Raw genomic sequence first — 21,656 nt, 5'->3', positions numbered from 1 at the left:
CGAATTCTACAGCAGCATTAAGCAAAGATTGTGTAAGTGCAAAGAATTACAATGACCTCCGATATAGTCTGGCTCTGTCCCCCCACCCGAATCTCATCTTGAATTATAATCTGAATTGTAATCCCCACATGTTGGGGGAGGGACCTTGTGGGAGGTGACTGAATCATGAGGGCAGTTCCCCGTGCTGTTCTCGTGATTGGGAGTTCTCACAAGATCTGATGGTTTTGTGAGGGGCTTTTCCCCCCTTTACTCTGCACTTCTCTTTCTTCTCCGTCCTGGCGCCATATGAAGGACATGTTTTCTTCCCCTTCCGCCATGACTGTAGGTTTTCTGAGGCCTCCCCAACTATGTGAGTCAATTAAACTTCTTTTCTTTATAAATTACCCAGTCTCAGGTATTTCTTCATAGCAGTGTGAGAACAGATTAATGAAGCCTCTTTCAGAAAGGAGCATCACCAACGTTAACAGGACAACCAGTCCTCCTTTAAGAGTTCAAATGTTTCAAACTCAAGGCAAATATATTTGTTTTTATTTTGTCTCATACACAGAAAAACAAATAAAAATCTAGCCTGAGATTTAAAACTCACTAAGGGAAAAAAATCACAGCAAAAGCAGTAGGTTAATATCAGGATATTTATATTCAAGGATCTATAGTATCAAGCTTTTTTTCTCTTTAGATCCAGGCATGGTGGCATGCACCTGTGGTCCTAGCTACTTAGGAGACTGAGGCAGGAGGATTGCTTGAGCCCCAGCACTTGAGGCTGCAGTTAGCCATGAATGCGCTACTGTACTCCAATCTGGACAACAGAGCAAGACCCTGTCTCTAAAAAAATAAAGATTTTTTTAAAGTCCATATTTTTTGGATATTATTCAATATCGATTAACTTGGGTCATGAGTTCTAAAAGGCATTCAAAATAAAATGGCATTTTCACTTTTTAAAAATTAAGATCTGATACTTTTTCATGATCAAATATATGTTGTGTCTCCCTCCTGACCCTCCTTTTCAGGTAGGTAGCAAACATTGTGAAAATTAGTTGGCATAGGCTTCAGAAAACCTTTTACTTAAATCATCATCCTCACTGCTATCTTTTTTTTTTGAAGTCATATACACCTAAAATATTCTAAGCCCTTAATTTTCCTTTTATGTTGTTAATTGTTTTCAACCCACTAATAAGTACCATTTTGCTAATTGGGAAATTAATACATATTGTCAAAGAAACAGACTAAACTGTATTTTGAAAATCCTAAAAAATAAAAATTTGTAAAAGGAAAAAAACTAAAGATGAAAACACATTTATATCTCTGACATCTTCCTACTTTAAAAATGACAAAGAAAATAGCAGAAATAAAATAGAGGTGACTTTTAATAACAAAAAGAGTCCATTTCTCAATATTAATAAAGAGCAAAAATACTCATAAACACATAGGATTAAAAGTAATGATTCCAAGAGAAGATAATTTAGAAAAAGGCATTTAATTACAAAATTTTCTTTTAAATAAAAAAAGCAATGGCACGAATCACCACAAAATTATTTAAGTGATCATATCCACCGGTTGTTCTTGTAATTATATGCTAAAAATTTATGACTGTTCTCATTAACACCATTCCCCCCCTTAATTAGAGACATCAAGAGCTTCTGAGAAAGCGTAATTTTTCCTGAAGTACTACTAAAAGTATCATAAACACCGTTTGTGCAGCATTCATTTACATCACCTTTTATTTACTACGTTCTAAACTCATAAAATATGTAACATTTCTCTACTTCATTTCTCTTATTTACAATACAGAGGCTCATCTCTTGTCACAATATGGTTTGTGCATTAAAATCCCTGGGAATAGGCTTTTGACAATATTTTAATAAATCGACTCCTATTACTTAAAATAAGAACACAAACAAAAGCTTGTTCACTCAGAAGAATAACTCTTCCAGTAGACTTATTCAGGAGTTTAAAAAAAATCCCTCTTTAAGTAAAATACTTTCTTCAACCATTACTGGATTATACTATCATGCATATTTATAATGCTAATATGACAACACGTAAAGCCAGCTATGACTTTTAAAATTCCATTTAGAAGAGTACAGTAGACAGAAAGTGCTTTGGCTTTCACTCTCTTGTTATCCATAATCCAGTTATTATTTCACATGGGTATATTTTATTTATTCTTAGTATAGAAGTATTTAATGGTTCAGTAATAACTGGCAGCTTCTGACAGTCCTATTTTCTTGATCGCTGATACAATTCTGTGAACATAAGTCAGATGAACTGAAAAAAAATGCAAATCACCTCCTGTGATACAGCAGGAAAAGGTGGAACGTTATTATTTGAGCAAATGATTCAAAGAGATGAATACTAACATTCTGTCGTGACAGGAATACTGTGAAATTAGGTATGTTTTAATGTGCTGTCTTCACAACTTGCCATACCTGGTATTCGTTATCTTTTTGGTCAAAAAGCAAACCTAACTGGGAAAGGGCAGATGTGAGGAGGTAATAGAGGGGAGAGAGCATATATTACAGTATACATGAGTTTAGGAGAAAAGAGTGGGAAGAGAATACATTTTCACATATTAAAAAAAACAACTATGTCACATCTGGACACCTTTCACAGAGCATATGAAAACTGCCCATAAGCTAATTAAGCCTCTTTCCTCTCACTCCAGAAATTTTTTTTCTAATAATAACATTAATAATAATTAATATAATTCTGGCAGCAGCACAAATCTATCACTTTTTAAGGCTTGAGAGAGTCATTTTTAAATAGTTGGGTACAACTGAATAATAAGAGTCCTGCCACTTCTTTTATTTACACTCTTGACTCAGCAAGAATTATTACAGAAGTCCACGTGGGTATCTGCAGCTTGTTAAGTCTTCTACAATGGCTTTGACTTTATAACCCACTCAGCATTTGGGTTAAGCTGATATAAATCCTTCATGTAAGTGTCATCATCAAGGCAGCGTTCCCCTGTTAAAATAGATGTTGTGTCAGTTTAATACAGCAGGTAGATTGGTATGCAATTTTAAACTTAAGCTTAATTATTTAACTCTTAAATCTTGGGCTTCAACGTACTTATTCTACTTTGGGAGGCTGAGGTGGGCAGATTGCTTGAGATCTGGAGTTCGAGATCAGCCTGGGCAACATAATGAAACCCCGTCTCTACAAAAAATACAATAATTAGCTAAGCATGGTGGCTCGCACCTGTAGTCCCAGCTACTCAGGAGGCTGAGGTGGGAGGATGGCTTGAGCTCAGGAGGTGGAGGTTGCAGTGAGCCGAGATTGCGCCACTGCACTCCAGCGTGGGTGACAGAGGCAGACACTGTCACCAAAACAAAACAAATCAAAAAAAAACTTCTCATTCTTTCCTGTTTCTCAAAATATTGTAAAAATTGGCCAACAATTGGAAAACTAAAATTGATAGTCTTTCTCTAAATGAATAGGTTTCAAATTAATTCAGGAAGCTGAAAATACTTTGTATGATAGGCTTTTAAATGGTTCCTTAAAAGCTTAATCACCTTATTAGGAGGGGCAATGGTTCTGAATCCACCTAAGAAACTACACTTAATTCCCAAGATCTAAAAGTAAAATAAGAAATCAAATATATTAATATTTAAATAACCTTTACTAATAGAGTTAACAATTCCAGGTTTCTAGTGTCATGGCCTATTTAAAGAATAAGCCTTCACATTCCTATCTTTAACTTTCAATAATTTACTAACATTTTTAATTCCCACAAAAACATTCTACAAAATTTATTTATTTATTTATTTATTTATTTATTTATTTTTGTGTGTGTGTGTGTGTGTGTGTGTGTATATATATATATATATATTTTTTTTTTTTTTTTTTTTTTGAGACAGAGTCTCACTCTGTTGCCCAGGCTGGAGTGCAGTGGCCTGATCTCAGCTCACTGCAAGCTCTGCCTCCCAGGTTCACGTCATTCTCCTGCCTCAGCCTCCTGAGTAGCTGGGATTACAGGCACCCGTCACCATGCCCGGCTAATTTGTTTTTTGTATTTTTAGTAGAGACAGGGTTTAACCATGTTAGCCAGGATGGTCTCGATCTCCTGACCTTGTGATCCACCTGCCTTGGCCTCCCAAAGTGCTGGGATCACAGGTGTGAGCCACCGTGCCCGGCCTGTAAAATTATTTTTAATTACTATTTTGAACTTAACATTATTTATTTCTTAATAATTTTACCCTTACCATTTCCAAGAGTCAAAAAAGAGAAAAAGATTATTTCAAATTTTTAAAGAGATGGGTAAGACTCACTGATAATTACAAAAGGGTAAAATATAAAACATGGTCAAAATTAATTCATTCCATTTTTTAAATTATAATGTGAATTTGAGTGTGTGTGCATGTGTATAAAATTTAGCAGTAAATCAACTATGGCAAAAGTAAATCTGCTTTTACTAAAAATATCTAATACTATACTATAATAAAGTGTTATCTTAGCCTTATATAAGCTCAACTACTTCCTTTACTATGTGACATGAGTGTATTAAAAAGAAGAGAGTTTTGAAAAACTTGTATCATTAACCATTCCAGGAGTTATTCTTACTGTATAGGAAACTTGCCTTTGCTGAAATTGAACATAGATGGGCATTTGTACAGAAGGAGCTCAAACAAGAGCCTGAAGAGAAAGGTCAAACCATTAAATAAATTCACAATATTCAGCAACTATCTAAAGCATGGTATATTTTACTTCTAATTTCCTGTTCTTCCTCCAAAGACATAAATAATAACCACTGGCAATATCCAAACAGCATATGAAATGCAAAGAGAAAAAAATCCTGCTTACCAATATTTCCTCCAATTTCATACAAAAAAACTTCTCCTTTCTTGAGAGTCTGGGCAACCCCACTATGAGGGACAAAACAAAGGGATTACTTGTATCATCAAACGGCTTGCAAGTAAATCACTTTAACGTGCTTGGGGAATTCTGGCTAGTATGGAAAATTCATAACTTAGACACACTGTAATTATCTACACGTTTGTATTTTCCCATCTGTTAAATGTACCCAATAGGTAATAAAAGTGTCACACCTGTACATTAAGATAAACAAATGGAATTATACATCTGAAGGGAAAATAGTAAATCAGTATCTAAATTTGTAAAATTCAAAAGAAAAGTTAATGTAACATTTCAGCTGCCAATCAAATTATTAACATGATTATCCACTTTGTATACAAGCCTAAATGGTCCTCATAAAACTATTAAAAGAAATGTTTCCACCTTAGTTTTCACATTATCCTTATTCAATAAGTATTTATCATGAATTTGCTGTGCTGACAACTCCAGTAGTGTGCAAGATGCATATAAAGAATAAGACATGCTTCTGGCTGGGTGTGAACCCAGCACTTTGGGAGGCCAAAGCAGGTAGATCGCTTGAGCCCAGCCTGGGCAACATGGCAAAACCCCGTCTCTACCCAAAATACAAAAAATTCAGCCAGGCATGGTGGCGAGCGCCTGTGATCCTAGCTACTCGGGAGGCTGAGGTGGGAGGACTGCTTGAGCCCAGGAGATGGACGTTGCAGTGAGCTGAGATTGCGCCACTGCATTCTAGCCTGGGAGACAGAATGAGACCCTGTCTCCAAAAAGAGCAAAAAATAATTTTAAAAAAGTGTTTAAAGATTTACACTCTTCAAAGAATAAAGTGTTCCAGAACTAGCTTCAAACATAAAAATTGGTGAAACTCAGTGGCTTTCAAATCTTTCTGTAAAAGAATTACCTGAGAAACCTGCCAAAAATTCAGACCGAGAGCTCTAGAAACTCAGATTTAGCTGGTCTAGAATAAAGCCCAAGAAACTGCTTTTCAAATGCTCTATAGTGGATTCTGAAGCATGGCAAGGTTAGTGGACCACTGAGATAAGGTCCTGAAGACACGCTCTCTGGAACTGAGAAGAGAAAAATCAGGTCTGACTTGTATTCGAGCCATTAGGAAGAACATGGTATAGCAGCAGCCTCCTCACCACCCACGGAATGGCTTCTGGTTCTCCTGCTTTCTCTCCCCGCCCTGTGTCCCTGGCACACTGGAGGGCTCTCTGGGTCCTGAGGCTATGTTCCACCTGCTGCACTGCATCTGATCCACTTTGTTTCCAACCAGGGTGTAGGTTTATCTTTTAAATTAAGTAATTTAATCATTACTATTTTTGTTTTTAATCTAGTATATAACACAATCAACTATGGGTCTAAAGAGAGTCCCTATTTCTGTGAAAACTAAATTGAATGTTTCAGGAGACTTGATTTAAAGAAAGACATCTAGTTAGATATTGCTCTCAGACTGATTCTCAAGTATCTGTGTTCCACTTTAAAGAAACAGGAACTAGATTTCCTGGCATACTCAGATTTTTGCATAATGCTAATCAACAAATTCATCATTAAAGAAAAGGCAATAATCCTTTATCAAAGAATGAATGAATGTGCAATTTATTATACATATATTGTATGTCATTCATGTATCTATTGGCTTCAGCTGAGGAGGTGGGGGGAGAAAAAGAATGGAAGGATATAGAGTTTCCAACTGCCCCAACACAGGTGGAATACAAATGGAAGAAGCACAGGAATGTGGTGGAAGAAATATATAAACATTTACTGAGAATTTCACTTATTATGTGGCCCAGACAGACAGTGCTATATGTGCACGGTCATTTTCCTAGTTAATTACAATAATAGACGCTATTCTGGTCCATTCTTATAAATGAGGAAGTTGGACTTAAAGAGATAAAAACTAGCTGAAGGTGAAACAGAAATAGTTAGCTTTGAAATCCAGATTGCATCCGCAAGCATAGGGAAAGGGGCTGAGGACTGGGGGCGGAAGTGAGCTAAATGGAGGAGAAGTTTACCAGACTTCCATCTAGGTGGAGAAGGATAGGAGGAAGAGCGGGAAGAAGATACCCTAATCCGGGTGTAGCAAATGCTTATTTAATACAAACAAAACAAGCAGGAAATCCAAAATTGTCAGCGGATAGTTGTCACAAGTTGGCGCTTTCTGTAACAATATACCTATGATTGTTTCATGCTATACCTTAAATATTAAAGTCACAGTTGAATGTGGAGTACAGCTTCATAGTCTCACACTGTTAGCAAGTAGAGGAACAAAAGCACAGACTAAATTGAGCACTTGGGTCCTGAAAGTAAATGTAAATTAACTGTGTCTGGCTGGAAAGAGCTGCTTATATCTGAAGTCTGGCCAGGTCTTCAGGTACACATTCTGGGAGACAATGAGAGCATGGCTGCTGGGAAGAATGGCAAAAGTTAGTATCTACTAAGTCAAAGTAGGGAGCAGAGAGGAAGTGGACTGGCTTTGCAGAAGCTGCAAAACACTACAGGGAGCAAAGACATTTGAGAACTTCCAACTGCCCCCAGGACATAATCCCCCCAAATCCATCTACTCTCAGACTCTGCACTAGTGGTTCCCAGATCTATGGTGCTCTGTAGATCCTCCAGCCAGCGTGGAGAATGGTTACGGGACTGCCTTTGGAGTGAAACCACAGATTGAGAATTCCAGTTCTACCACCTATGAAAAAATGTGTGACCTTGCAAATCTCTATTTTCTTATCAGTGAAACAGACGCAATAATAGCATTTACTTCAGAGTGCTGTTTTGAGGGACGTTTACACTGGCTTACTGAAGCCTAGATATTACCAATAAACCTCTCTCTCATTTCATCACCATCTGTTAGCTGCACAGATTCATCCTTTCTCCCAATTTATAAACCCTAAGGGAAGGTACTTTAAAATATATGTTTATATCTCCCCTTCCATTTATGGTACTAGAAGTATGTAACATGTTTGTTCTGTTTAAGGCCCTGTGCTAGAACAGAAACATATTACATACTTCTAGTACCATATATTAAAATCGGAGAGGCTTTGGCGGAAAGCTTGATTGAAGCCCTCAAATGTTAGGATGAGGAGATTAAATTCAATGAAAGACCAAGAGAGAGTATTCGTAAACTGAGATGCCAGTGCTCTGGATTTCCCTCTGTTTTTAAACATTTAGTTTATTTCAGTGACTGAAAATGAGGCTGGAGAAGGCATGAAAACATGACTTCAGCTAAAAGAAAGAATTCAAAGGGCAAAACCTGAAAATTCAATATACTTGTTAGAATCTCTAAAATTTAAGAAAAGACACTACAAAGTGTTGTGGAAAGGGCATACTCTAATATAGTGAGAGGGTTGCTAGCAGCTTTCCAATGACTTTCCCTGCCCCGTCAACCCGAAAATATAGATGAAGGGCCTGTTGTCCTTAATGAGGATGGTATGTTCTCCCCTTGAGACTTCAGTGCTCAAAGGCCTGGTTTTCCTCTTTCAATTCTTTATGGTCTGTTTTTAAATTTGACCATTTTGAAATTCATTATATTTCATAGAAAAAATTGTGTCTTTTCTTTATTTTAATGCCACTGCATCCTAATTAGTAATTTTTCTTACAGCCTACAAACAGTAATTAACCTCCAATCAACATATCCTGGAAAGAATATTGAGTGGTCTCGCTTGGCAAGCCCATCATAGGCCCAGTGAAGGAACGCTCAGAAATCCTGCTTGAATCAAGCTCAACCTGAACACAAGCCACATCAAATGAACTAAACTCATTCTAACAGTCTAATGGTTAAGTCTGCTGTTCTCTTCTTCTGGGAACACAACATTTTTAAGCATTTCATACTACCCCACAATTAAAAAAAGGAAAAAAAAAAAGCAGCAGCGAAGGGGAGAGAGCGAGCAAGTGAGTTATGCCATGGAATAATTAACACAAAACAGGCCTCTACCTTTCTTGGCTGAGAAACCTGGCAAGTACATCACTGGCTTTTAGTTCTTCAGTTAGCTGTATTGCCATGGAAACTTTCGAAAGATGGGGAGCTTGCACTCGAATCACTCCCTGAGGAACGTCAGCCTGCAAAGCAATAATGACACTGGAACAAAGCTGGCAGCAGCTGGAACATGTAACTCTACAATGCATTATATAGTAAGTGTGCTTAACTACTACACATTTTACTTCACTACATAAAAACCTTAACTACTGTATAATGTAATTTGCTAAATTACATCAAACCTCAAATATCCTCTTAATGGTGATAGGGGAACTTTATAATGCCTGTGCAGTAATGCTTAATTATTTTTAAAGATGTAAAGAATGACAGCAATAACCATTACTGCCATATTAAGTGCTGATTTCTGAGTATTATCTACTAGAGGGTGCTTCTTCATGTAGCAATTTATGAAATTGAATCAGAAAGAAGTTACTTTGTGTGCTATTGCAATATGTACATTTGGAAAATCTTCCTGGACATTCACAAAATTTCACAAAAATGTTTTTGTCTCTGAATGTTTTATAAAAAAGAAACATGCTTTTCTATTTATATTATGTCGTTCCCCATTTGGTTAATGAGCTCATGCTTTTTGGCTATACACTTTGAACTTACGATGACCCCTTCTAAATCTTTTGCCCATGGATGTGAAAAACATTTTATGGATTCGAGGATCCCAGTGAAAGTTTATGAGGTTTGTAATACCAAAATGTCAGCTATAGCATTAGAAATATTAGGCTTAATTAATTCCTAAATGATTTTGCTAAAATAAATACTATTATTTATAACCATTATGACTTAGACCTTAGAATAAACAGCAAGCATAAATCATGTTTAAAAGATAATGCTTTAAAAAATATAAATACCCTGTTCAATTGAACCAAAATTTATTAAGCATCTACTGAGTACTGGATATTGTACTATGTTTACTTACCTAGTAATAAGAAACAAGTCCTTTACTGCATAATATTATTTTATGCCCACAATATCATGTCCTTTTTTTTCTTCCTTCCTTTTAAAGGAAAAAAGCCTGAAATTTTTTTTTTTTTTAATAAACATCTCGGGAGTTTGAGACTAGCCTAGCCAACATGGCAAGACCCTGTTTCTACTAAAATTAAAAAAATTTGCTGGGTGTGTTGGCGCCCACCTGTAATCCCAGCTACTTGGGAGGCTGAGGTAGGAGAACTGCTTGAACCCAGGAGGCGGAGTTTGCAGTGAGCCAAGACGCACTCCAGCCTGGGAGACAGAGTGAGACTCCATCTCAAAAAATAAATAAGTTAATTAAATAAATATCAAGCAGAGATATACAACAGATGCCATTAATCTGATTTCTTTCAAAGTTCAACAAAAATAATATACCTTTAGAATCAGGCTCTATAAAAATGTAGGGTACCCTAAAAGATTTAATATTGCTTCTCAGTAATATCAGAGATTTAGTGTGGGAATAACAAGAAAAAGAAGCAACACTGTATAAGACTGTACAGTGAATATGGGACTGTGTAAGGCCACGGTCTGCAACCAACAGCTAGACCTGCAAAGGTATCACAAAGGACCTGACCATCAACCTCAGAAATCCTGCTGCAGAGTGGGTGGTGCCCCACCTGCCTCTTTCCTCTGACCAATCAGTGAAGGGCCACAGAACACATTACTCCAAACCTTAACAAAAATAGACAAAGGCTTCCAGGGCCTTGCACTCATGATTTTGCTGTGCCAACTTTGGTCATAGCATCCTCTAATAATATGCAGGACATATTATGCTCAATTCAATCTGTGAAGGACAACCTAATTCCAACCTCCCAATTCCAACCTGTGCCCAAATCCCTCAATTCCTGCTTCATCTTTCTATCCAGCCTGAATCCTTGGCTTGGTTTTTTGATTTATTGATACTTTAATCTATGACCTTGACCTCATCCCTAGGATACAAGTATAATTTCCTCTGTCCTTGATTCTGTGACAGGCTTTATTTTCACTTGTAACACTTTGGAAAACATGCTGCTTCTTGCAATGGATGGGGCATTTCATGTGGTACAAAGCAGTTATTAAATCAATGGTGTAACATACAACTCAGGGACTCCATGAACTTCTCCCTGGGGTTTGAACTCTAGGCTATTTCCCACTATGGCCATTTAACCTGTTCGCATGGCCTCACCTATCTGCTGCCTCATAGAGGGTAGAAAATAATAAGTGGCACGGACACCTTTAACGTTAGACTGAAAATTGTAATAGCAACATCTGAAGCATTGAGACTATGCTCGTAAAACCCCAATCCACCTTGTCTACTCAGTAAGCACAACAATATTAGTATTTTGGATTCTGTTAGTTTATCACTATTATTACTATTGTTTTGTGGAGGGACCTGAATGGCAGGCTAGAGTTTGCAGATAGCCATGTACTTTATATTGAGGTTAAAAGTTAGGAAATCCTGGTTAAGTCATAGTGTCAAATATCCTTATATATAGGTTTATCAGGGACAGAAATTGCTCCCATGGTCACATCTTATCCAACCCTAGAATATCAAGGCAGTCAAATCTACACTGACATTTAAAGTGAAGATGATTGGATTAAGTTTTTATAGAGAGAAAGTCCACAACAAATGAGTTGCAAAACCAAAATGATTCAGAAAATAATATATTATCATAGAGAGTTCAGGGATATGGTAACCTTAAGTCAGCTCCTTGCCTTTCCCCCCACTATTTCTTGTAGCACCGCCTATCGTTTAGATAAAAAGGCCCATCAGCACTCCAAGCTTTCCTATCTTTGTGTACGTTCTACTCCCCCTCCCAAATCTCTCTCTGCTAACCATTTTTCAAGGCTCAGCTCAAATACCTCAAACTCCATGGACTCTTCCATGCTCCACAGGGTCAAAAGAAGTCTCTTCATTCTCATTCTTATAAAGGAGCGCTGACTCTCCTTTATAAGGGTCCTACTATATGACCTGTATTCTGGTTGTATATGCCACATGTCTTACTGTTATATGTAGCCACCCATCAAAGTTTATTGATTAAATGAATCATTCAAAATTACTTATTTTTTGTTTTTACTAACAATTACAACATAAACAAAGTAAAATTAATCTAGAATAAAAGAAAGTATGCAAAGGGGTATCTCCTTAATGGCAAAAAATCATCTTTGGAACATTGTCTAAAAGAAACAAGTTAAGGTGCCTCTATCCACCATATGGTACTCCCTCCACTACCAAGAAAAGACAAGAAGGGAAAGAAAGCAGAGAAAAGGAATTAAGTATGCTACAAGAGACAATTCAGTCACTTACTTCTGTAGAGAGTCAAAGAGAAAAGCCACAGTTACTAACATTAGCAAGTACCTGCTTGGGGATGTAGTATCTTTTCCCCTCCAACACCTCTCATGAAGAGCTGAATGTATTAGTCTCTTCTCGTGCTGCTATGAAGAAATACCCAAGACTGGGTAATTTACAAAGAAAAAAGGTTTAATTGATTCACAGTTCCTCATGGCTAGGGAGGCCTCAGGAAACTTACAATCATGGCAGAAGGCACCTCTTCACAGGGCAGCAGGAGAGAGAAATGTCAAACAAAGGGGGAAAAGTCCCTTATAAAACCATCAGATGTCATGAGAACTCACTCGCTATCACAAGGACAGCAGCATAAGGGTTACTACTGCCATGATTCAATTACCTCCTACCAGGTGCCTCCCACAACACATGGGGATTATGGAAACTACAATTCAAGATGAGATTTGGGTGGGGTATCATTCCATCCCCAGCCTCCCAAAATCTCATGTCCTCACATTTCAAAACATAATCATGCCTTTCCAACAGTCCCCCAAAGTCTTAACTCATTCCAGCATTAACCCAAAAGTCCAAGTCCAAGGCCTCATCTGAGACAAGGCAAGTCTCTTCTGCCTATGAGCCTGCAAAATCAAAAGCAAGTTAGTTACTTCCCGGATACAATGGGGATACAGGCAATGAGCAAATGCACCCATTCCAAATGGGAGAAATTGGCCAAAACAGGGGGCTACAGGCCCCATGCAAGTCTGAAATCCAACAGGGAAGTTGCCAAATCTTTCTTTTTTTTTTTCCAATGGAGTCTTGCTTTGTTACACCCAGGCTGGAGTGTAGTGGCGTGATCTCAGCTCACTGCAACCTCTGCCTCCCGGGTTCAAGTGGTTCTCCTGCCTCATCCTCCTGAGTAGCTGAGATTATAGGTGCTTGCCACCATGCCCAGCTAAATTTTGTATTTTTAGTAGAGACAGGTTTCACCATGTTGGCTGCTGGTCTTGAACCCCTGACCTCAAGTGATCCACCCGCCTTGGCCTCCCAGAGCGCTGGGGTAACAGGCATGAGCCACCATGCCCAGTCTAACCAAATCTTAAAGTTCTAAAATGATCTTCTTTGACTCCATGTCTCACATTCTCACATTCAGGTCATGCTGATACAAGAGGTAGGCTCCAACAGCCTTGGGCAGCACTGTCCCTGTGGCTTTGCAGGGTACAGTCCCCCTCCCGGCTGCTTTCACAGGCTGCTGTTGAGTGTCTGCAGCCTTTCTAGGCACATAGCAACAGCTGTCAGTGGATCTACCATTCTGGGGTCTGAAGGACAATGGCCCTCCTCTTATAGCTCCACTAGGCAGTGTCCCAGTGGGGACTCTGTGTGGGGACTCCAAACCCACATCTCCCTTCTGCACTGCCTTAGTAGCGGTTCTCCATGAGGGTTCTGCCCCTGCAGCAAATTTTGCCTGGACATCTAGGCATTTCTGTCTATCCAGGCATTTCCATACACCCTCTAAAATATAGGCGGAGACTCCCAAACCTCATTTCTTGACTTTGGTGTACCTACAGACTAAACACCATATGTAAACTTGCCAGGCTTAGGGTTTGCACCCTCTGAAGTAATGGCCCGAGCTGTTACCTTGGCCCCTTTTAGCCATGGCTGGAGCTTAAGCAGTTGGGATTCAGGGCACCACGTCCTGAGGCTGCATAGAGCAGGGGGGCCCTGGGCCTGGCCCAGGAAACCAGTCCTCCCTCCTAGGCCTCTCTGTGATGGAAAGGGCTGCCTTGAAGGTCTCTGACATGCCTTAGAGACATTTTTCCCATTGTCTTGGTGATTAACATTTAGCTTCTTGTTACTTATGCAAATGTCTGCAGTGGGACTGAACTTCTCCCCAGAAAATGGGTTTTTCTTTTCTATCACATTGTCAGGCTGCAAATTTTCCAGACTTTTATGTTCTGCTTCCCCTTGAATGCTTTGCCGCTTAGACATTTCCTCCACCAGATACCCTAAATCATCTCTCTCAAGTTCAAAGTTTCACAGACCTCTAGGGCAGAGTCAAATTGCCACCAGTTTCTTTGCTACAGCAGAGCAAGAATTACCCTTATTCCAGTTGCCAACAAGTTCCTCATCTCCATCTGTGACCACCTCAGCATGGACTTCTTTGTCCATAACACTACCAGCATTTTGGTCAAAGCCATTCAACGCATCTCTAGAAGTTCTAAACTTTCCCACATCTTCCTGTCTTCTGAGCCCTCCAAGTCTTTAGGAAGTTCCAAATTCTTTCATATTTTCTTATCTTCTTCTGAGCCCTCCAAACGGTTCCAACCTTTGCCTGTTACCCAGTTTCAAAGTCACTTCCACATTTTCAGGTATCTTTACAGCAGCACCCCACTCTATCGGTACCAATATCTGTATTAGTCATGGTTCTCTAAAGGGACAGAATTCATAGCATAGATGTATACATAAAGGGGAGTTTATTAAGGAGTATTGACTCACATGATGACATGGTGAAGTCCCACAATAGCTCATCTGCAAGCTGAGGAGCAAGGAAGCCAGTCCGAGTCCCAAAACCTCAAAAGCAGGGAAGCGGACAGTGCAGCCTTCAGTCTGTGGCTGAAGGCCAGACAGCCCCTGGCAAACCACTGGTGTAAGTCCAACAGTCCAAACCTTGAAGAACTTGGAGTCCAGTGTTCGAGAGCAGGAAGCATCCAGCCAGGAGAAAGATGAAGGCCAGAGGACTCAGCAAGTCTGTTCTTTCCACTTTCTTCTGCCTATTTTTATTCTAGCCATGGTGGCAGCTGATTAGATGGTGCCCACTCACATTGAGGGTGGGTCTGCCTCTCCAGTCCACCAACCTAAATGTTAATCTCCTTTGGCAACACCCTCACAGACACACCCAGGAACAATACTTTGCATCCATCAGTCCAATCAAGTTGACACTCAATATTGACCATCACACGAAGAAGGCCTCTAATAGTATAACCATAAGCCCATGATTTCTAAATGAGCTCAGGTATCATAGCTTTGGGGAGTACGACCATGCTTCCTCATGAAATGAGGTGTTGAGTTCAGGGTGGTATAAGGACTTGCACAGAAAGCACCACATCTGACGCAGGAATCTAGGATCTTTCTGATAGTTAAGTTTTAATAGAGTCCCAAGGTACTAGCTTCTGGGGGCAATTGAGAGTTTTCACGTATATGTGTAATGTTAGGTAATTGACATATAATTGACATAAAAACCACAGGCTGGTTTTTGCCAAGATGGGAAGCAGCATGAGTACCCTCCTACAGATTCCTTCTGGCTATGAAATAAAACATTTCCCACATCCCTTTCCCTCAATGAGCAGGGGATGAGGTTAAGTCACCTTTGAGCTCAGCAAGAAACCTTCCCAAGCTACAAACTGTAATCATTTTGACTTATTTCGAACAGCTTGAATATCAATATCCTTGGAAAGCATTTCATTAAACTAACAATAGTACATGGTTTTCATTAAACCTTCCTAGGCTGACATTCCCTGACCACTAGAGAACCTGTATTCTATAGCAAGGAAAGCGTATGTGTGTGGTTTGTGTGTCTATGGGATATGAACATTTCTCAGCTTGTTTATTTCTGCAGTGATTCATCCCATCCAAATTCTTACAACGATACAGAGATTGAGAGTTTGACTCAATATAGATCTACAATGCTCTTTATCTCCGAAGAAGAAATGAGTTTAACCAATATATATAATGGTAAAGCTAAAGAGTTAAACTTGTTTCTGGGAAGTTTTTTGCTGGATATCTTGACAAGGAAGGCCAAATGATATTTATGAAGATGACAAACAATAAATTATGCCAAAGCCATCATTTAAATGGTGTATGACAACCACTATTAAGTACTAGAATCATGCTCTATCGAATACTGAAGCTATTAGTACACTAATTACATTGAGCTGCCAAGCTTTGAAAAGACACAACATGCCTGATCGTTAAGCCAAACAGTCTGTTCTTAACTTGAGCCATAATAATAACGGAATCTGTACACAGTATGATCTTTATAACCTTTCTATTTCACATGTTTTAATCTAAAGTTGTGACTCTGTCCCCTGCATTGTTTTCCCCACTGAGAGAAGGGAGGAGTGTGCTTGCGAACTGCAGTTATGCGAGGTACAGCAGGACTGGAGAAGGGCAGTATTTGACTAACACACCATCAAAGAAAAGTCACAAAGGATTTTACAACTTTAAGAGTGTTAATTTCTTATGCATGCAAAGATTATAATAATAGAGAAAATGACCTCATATTGTCTTCACATGTTTTACATATTGAAATAAAGTTTATATTTCTAAACCTGATTTTATTATTATCTGGTTAAATAACAATTCTAGCATTTTTTCATAAGATATATAAAAACACTGCATTGCTCATATTTTTGCACTCTAGAGATTAGAAATTGAATGTCAGACCTGTAGAAGAGGTCTTTTTCTTTTCCATTAAAAGCTAATTTAAATGTAAAGCTGACATTTTTTATGCTACAGAAAACCCTTTTTATCTTCAAAAGGGCAAATTGGAAATATAGCTTTTTCAAAAAGAAGGCCAGATATAACACATATTTTAGAAAATTAAACAGGGACATTTTAGCAAGGTATCTTAAACTAAAATGGTATATTCATCACCCTAGTCTGAACTGACAATACTGAGAAGTGGTGATATAAAAGGAATTCTCTAATGTCTTGAACTATGTGCTAATTATAATTGGATCTTTGTTATCCAAATGCCTTAAACTTTTATCCAACTCACAGATTCAGAGGATTTTAAAGAAAGGCTTAAAATAACTTCCATAGTTAATAAGCATTCAATTTCCAATGACATAAGTTCTAGTATTTTTTATTTTAATGTGGTATTTTTATGCACTATTACAAAATCAGGGAATGTCATAAAAAGAAATAAGATTTTGTGCTTGATATTGTAATTTGATTTTCCACTTGGATCCCCAAGTAAATCCAGACACTGTTTCCAGACCTAAAGCAGATGCTTGAAACAATACCTGCCACAACGCTTTGCAGCGAGAACCATTAAATGAAATCAGAGTTGCAATTCTAAACAGAATTGTGCATAAAGGCACGCAACCCTGGCCACAAACAACTCAGCATCTACACCACACTGCTGCCAATGCCAGGATTCTTCCAGTGGTAGCAACAGATTTCTTTTTCACAGCCATAGCCCTACACTCTAAAATGTGACAAGATTATTCTGGAACTTTTAGCAAGTCACGTAAGCTCTCTAAAGCTTGAGTTCCTCCCTGGTACATTAAGGGTGTGATACTAGCATGTCCCAAGTTAACACTAACATTAACCCTAGGAGAGAAAGCCTTTTGTTTCCTTGACCTATGAGGTCAAAGGTGGTGAGCAGCATATGGCATCTTTGACAGAATCTCACAGAGCCACTCTGTACCCTCACTCTCATAAACGAACAGCCTCCCTTTGAGAGGTGAGCTTGAATGGCAGAAGAAACATCATACAAACCTAAGTCACAATAACCCTGAGGCCTGGATGAGTCAACAAATCATAATCAATTGTTCATCAAAGCTGCACCCACATTCTTAGTAGGCAGAGATGCAATCTGAGGTAATTATAAGATATCTGGCATTTCCTTTAAAATTCTAAAAGGAAAAAACATGTGGGAGATAGGATGCAACAAGATCAGAAAAATGTGTTCGATTGTTGATGATAAAGGTTTTGGGGGGCTCATGTACTATTCTTTCTACTCATATGTGTGTTAAAAAAAAATTTCATGATAAAATTAAATATACATGTGCATACACACATACAAACACACCAATAGGAAGAGGGAATTACCCTTCCAGTTTTTAGACAATACACACGCCCAAGTCCTGCCCTGGGAGAGTCTGACTCAGTGGGTCTAGTGAGTCACCCAATCATGGTTTGCTTTTTGTTTTGTTCTAAAATAATATTAGTAGGCCAGGTGCAGTGGCTCACACCTGTGATTCCAGGTGTGAGAGGCTGAGGAGGGAGGATTGCTTGAGGCCAGGAGTTCGAGATCAGCCTGTGCAACATAGCAAGACCCTGTCTCTACAAAAAAGTTTAAAAATTAACCAGGCATGGTGGTGCATGCCTGTAGTCCCACTTACTCATGAGGCTGAGGTGGGAGGATCCCTTGAGCCTGCAACTTTGAGGTTACAATGAGCCATGATTGCACCATTACACTTCAGCCTGAGTGACAAAGCAAGATCTTATCTCCAAAAATAAACAAACCTTTAAAAACTTAAATATTACAGATGCCTCTATTGTGAACTTCTGGTTAAACACCATTAACCTGATCCTAGGCTATCATTTTATAAAAGAAACTGAAGCCCACAGAGGTAAAATGACTTGTCACACTCACTCATGGCAGAGCTGGGGCTACATCCTCAAGCCACATGACTTCTGAGGTGTATGTGTGGGTGCAGGTGTGTGTGTTATCAATCCCAACAAGTTAAAGGCTATCAGAAAATGATTGTTATTAATGGTCTACAATTTTCTTATTGTTCCTCCAACTGTTTCTTCCTAGTATAATTAATGGATAAGACATATTAGTATTTAAGAACATCTACATTTGAACCAAACACTTAGTATGCTGTAATCACTAAAAACACTTGCCTTATGAGGTAAATTGAGTACATCTTACAAGCTGGCTCAAATTATTAATTACCTAGTCTAGCATGTCTTAATAAGAATGCCCAATTTTAAACAGTTAGCTTTAATAGCATACAAAATTATTATTTTTTAAGAGGGGTGTCACTGTGTTACCCAGGCTGACATCTAACTCTGGGCTCAAGTGATCCTCCTGTTCAGCCTCCCAAGTAGCTCGGACTACAGGTGCATGCCACTGCATCGAGCCAAAGCCTCTTAAAAATATTACCTTGAAGAATGTTCACGATCTATAATCTCTTTCACTCTCCAATCCCTGGCAACCTAGTTTCTTCCAAAAATTATCATTGACAATGTTTTGGGGAAACTAATAACTAACCTTCAAATTCAAAAACCTTTGTTCAATGTTAACCTTATTCAGCCTCTCCACAGCATTTGGCATTACTAACCAAGCTCTTTTTACTTAGTCTACTCTTTCTGCCTGGCTTCAGATAAACTGTAGATCCTTCAACTTTCTCTTATTTCCTATTATTTCCTCGCATCCTTTACCAGCTCCTCTTGAATGGCCCATACTTCAATATTGGAATCCCTAGAGATCTCTCTTTGTCTCTTTATTTTCTTACTCCTATATCCACCTTGTATAATATGAATCACTCTATGGCTTCAACAACAATTTCTAGGCTCATCCCAAAGCTGTGCCTCCAATGCTGGACGTTCCTTAAAATTCAGGCCCCTGTAGCCAACTCTCACACAGGCACATTAACCCAAAGTGTCAAAAACTTACTTTTAAGCCTGTTTCCCTTTTGCTTGATGCTAAAGTCACCCAAGGCAAAATTTGGCAAGTCATTCTAGATTCCCTTCTTCTTCCACACCCTTCACATCCAATCAGTATCCACATCTTGCAGGGTTCCTACTGGCTCACATTCTAAAGTTTTTTCCATTCTCAACTGGGCCTTGGCTCTAGCCCAGAACCATTTTAAGAACTACATATAAAACATATTTTATAACAGCAGTGATCCATGTTCATTGTATTACCACCCATAAACCCAGAGTTTTGGTATATATCCTTCTTAGAGTCCCTCTGTGATCTATGGCGAAACAAAGGATAATGGTGAAGACTCCATGGATTTAAAGTCATATAGATTTGGTTTCAAATTCCAGCTCCACCAATTCCTGTCTAGATAACCTTAGTAACTTTAAGATCAGTAATTCTCATTTTCCTCATCTGAAAAAAATTACACAATAATACACTCCAATTGGACTACCATAAATATTACATGAGACAATGTTTATACAATGTTTAGCATCATGCCTGATCTATGCAAAACATTAAAATCATAGTTACTACCCCCTAAAAATACAGCACTACACCACTCACTGATTCCTAACTTCTTTTTTCACATAGTAACAGATTACGAATCTCTTCAATGTCAAGATACACATTTGTACATTTTCATGGTATTTCGCTGTATAGATATGCCATAACATATTTAACTAGCCACCTCTATTCTTTTGGATTATCTCTAATTTTGGTCAGTGTAAGAAAATGACAATGAACTTAACCATAAATATTTGCTTGCTCATGCTATTACTCTCAATTTCTGAGTCCAGTGAAGTGCATGGTTTTCAAGACTTTGCCACATGCCACTGTTCTCTGGAAGGACTCTACCAATTTATATACTCCCATCAACAAGGAAATTACCTACCATCTCCTACTTACCCTCCAGTCTTACACTCCCTCAATCTTCCCTTTGCCTTTCCGCAGTTCCCTATCATGCACAGAATAGAAACTTTGCTCTCTATCTCTCTCGATGCTCACTCCTGCTTCCCCCATCTGCCCCTGTCTCTCTACGCACCTAAGTGGCCAGTTAGTGTGACCTGATTGTCTCTCCAAACATTTCAAATATCCCCACTTATATGTCTAATAGACATCATACTCAACAGGTCCTAAATTGAAATCATGAAATTGAAAGCAATACCATCCTTCCAATTTCTCAGGCCAAAAATCAGTCATTTTTGACCTCTTTTGTTCTCCTACATGATTTCCATCAGGAAATCTCAATAGCTTTAACTTCAAAACAAAATCCAGAATCCAACCATTTCTCCACTTTCCAATGCTGATACCCTGGTCTGAATCACCATTATCTCTCACCTGGATTACAAGAACCTCTCAAATGATCTCCCTATTTCTCTTTGCCCCCTTATAGTCTATTCTCAACACAACAGCCTAAGGAATCATTTTAAAACATAGTATAGATTTTCAAGCCTTTGTTTCAAACTCCCGTTTCACTCAGAGTAAATCCAAATTTCTAAAGATGATCTGTCTACAAGGCCCTATGCAATCTTGTCCCCTTACCCCTGACCTCATTTCACACTACTGTTCCCTCTGCTGGCTTCACTCCAGCTACACTCACTCCTTAAGGTAAGTTCCTGCCTTAAGGATTTTGCACAGACTATTCTTTTTGCCTGGACTGAGTTTCCTGAGATACACACACAGCTCAACTCCCTGCCCTTCTTCTTGTCTTTGCTTAAATGAATAATATCCAGACTATCTCAACTTAATAGTGCCAGGGGCTCTCCTTCCCAATTCCCCTTGTTCTGTTGTTTTTATTACTTTTGGAGGATAAACCACATACTAACACATTATATGAATTACTTCCTAGATTTATTTTTAGAATTTAAGCTGTAAAAGAGCAGTGATCTTTATATGTTTCGTCCAATAATTTATATTTCAAGTACCCAATAATTCCTAGCACACAGTAGACACATATCAAGTAACTGTTTAACAAATGAAAAAAACTACCCCCAGGCAATTTCATGCCCTATAGTTTCATATTGCATATTTGAATGATTCGGAGGAGAGTCAAGAAAGTACAGCAGCCCGGCGCGGTGGCTCACGCCTGTAATCCCAGCACTTTGGGAGGCCGAGGCGGGCGGATCACGAGGTCAGGAGATCGAGACCATCCTGGCTAACACAGTGAA

At 38.7% G+C, this 21,656-nt stretch overlaps 1 protein-coding gene across 2 annotated transcripts in view; it reads right to left on the bottom strand.

Annotated features, from left to right (window-relative positions):
* Positions 1–502: 502 nt before the first annotated feature.
* ARHGAP18 (Rho GTPase activating protein 18) overlaps positions 503–21,656 on the bottom strand; it is a 161,665-nt gene continuing 140,511 nt past the window's right edge. The window contains exons 13-15 of one of the 2 annotated variants that reach the window (XM_011997440.1): positions 8,765–8,889; positions 4,801–4,862; positions 503–2,964 (exon numbers count right to left, since the gene is read on the bottom strand). In XM_011997440.1, coding sequence (XP_011852830.1) covers positions 2,873–2,964; positions 4,801–4,862; positions 8,765–8,889 — 279 coding nt within the window. In that variant the 3' untranslated portion in view covers positions 503–2,872. The remainder of the gene's footprint in view (positions 2,965–4,800; positions 4,863–8,764; positions 8,890–21,656) is intronic. The other variant, XM_011997448.1, reaches the window with a different exon arrangement.

This window comes from Mandrillus leucophaeus, unplaced genomic scaffold (assembly GCF_000951045.1).
Source record: "Mandrillus leucophaeus isolate KB7577 unplaced genomic scaffold, Mleu.le_1.0 Scaffold1144, whole genome shotgun sequence".
Lineage (NCBI taxonomy): Eukaryota > Metazoa > Chordata > Mammalia > Primates > Cercopithecidae > Mandrillus > Mandrillus leucophaeus.
Note: the sequence above shows the minus strand (reverse complement) of the source record. Positions and strands in the feature narration are given on the sequence as shown.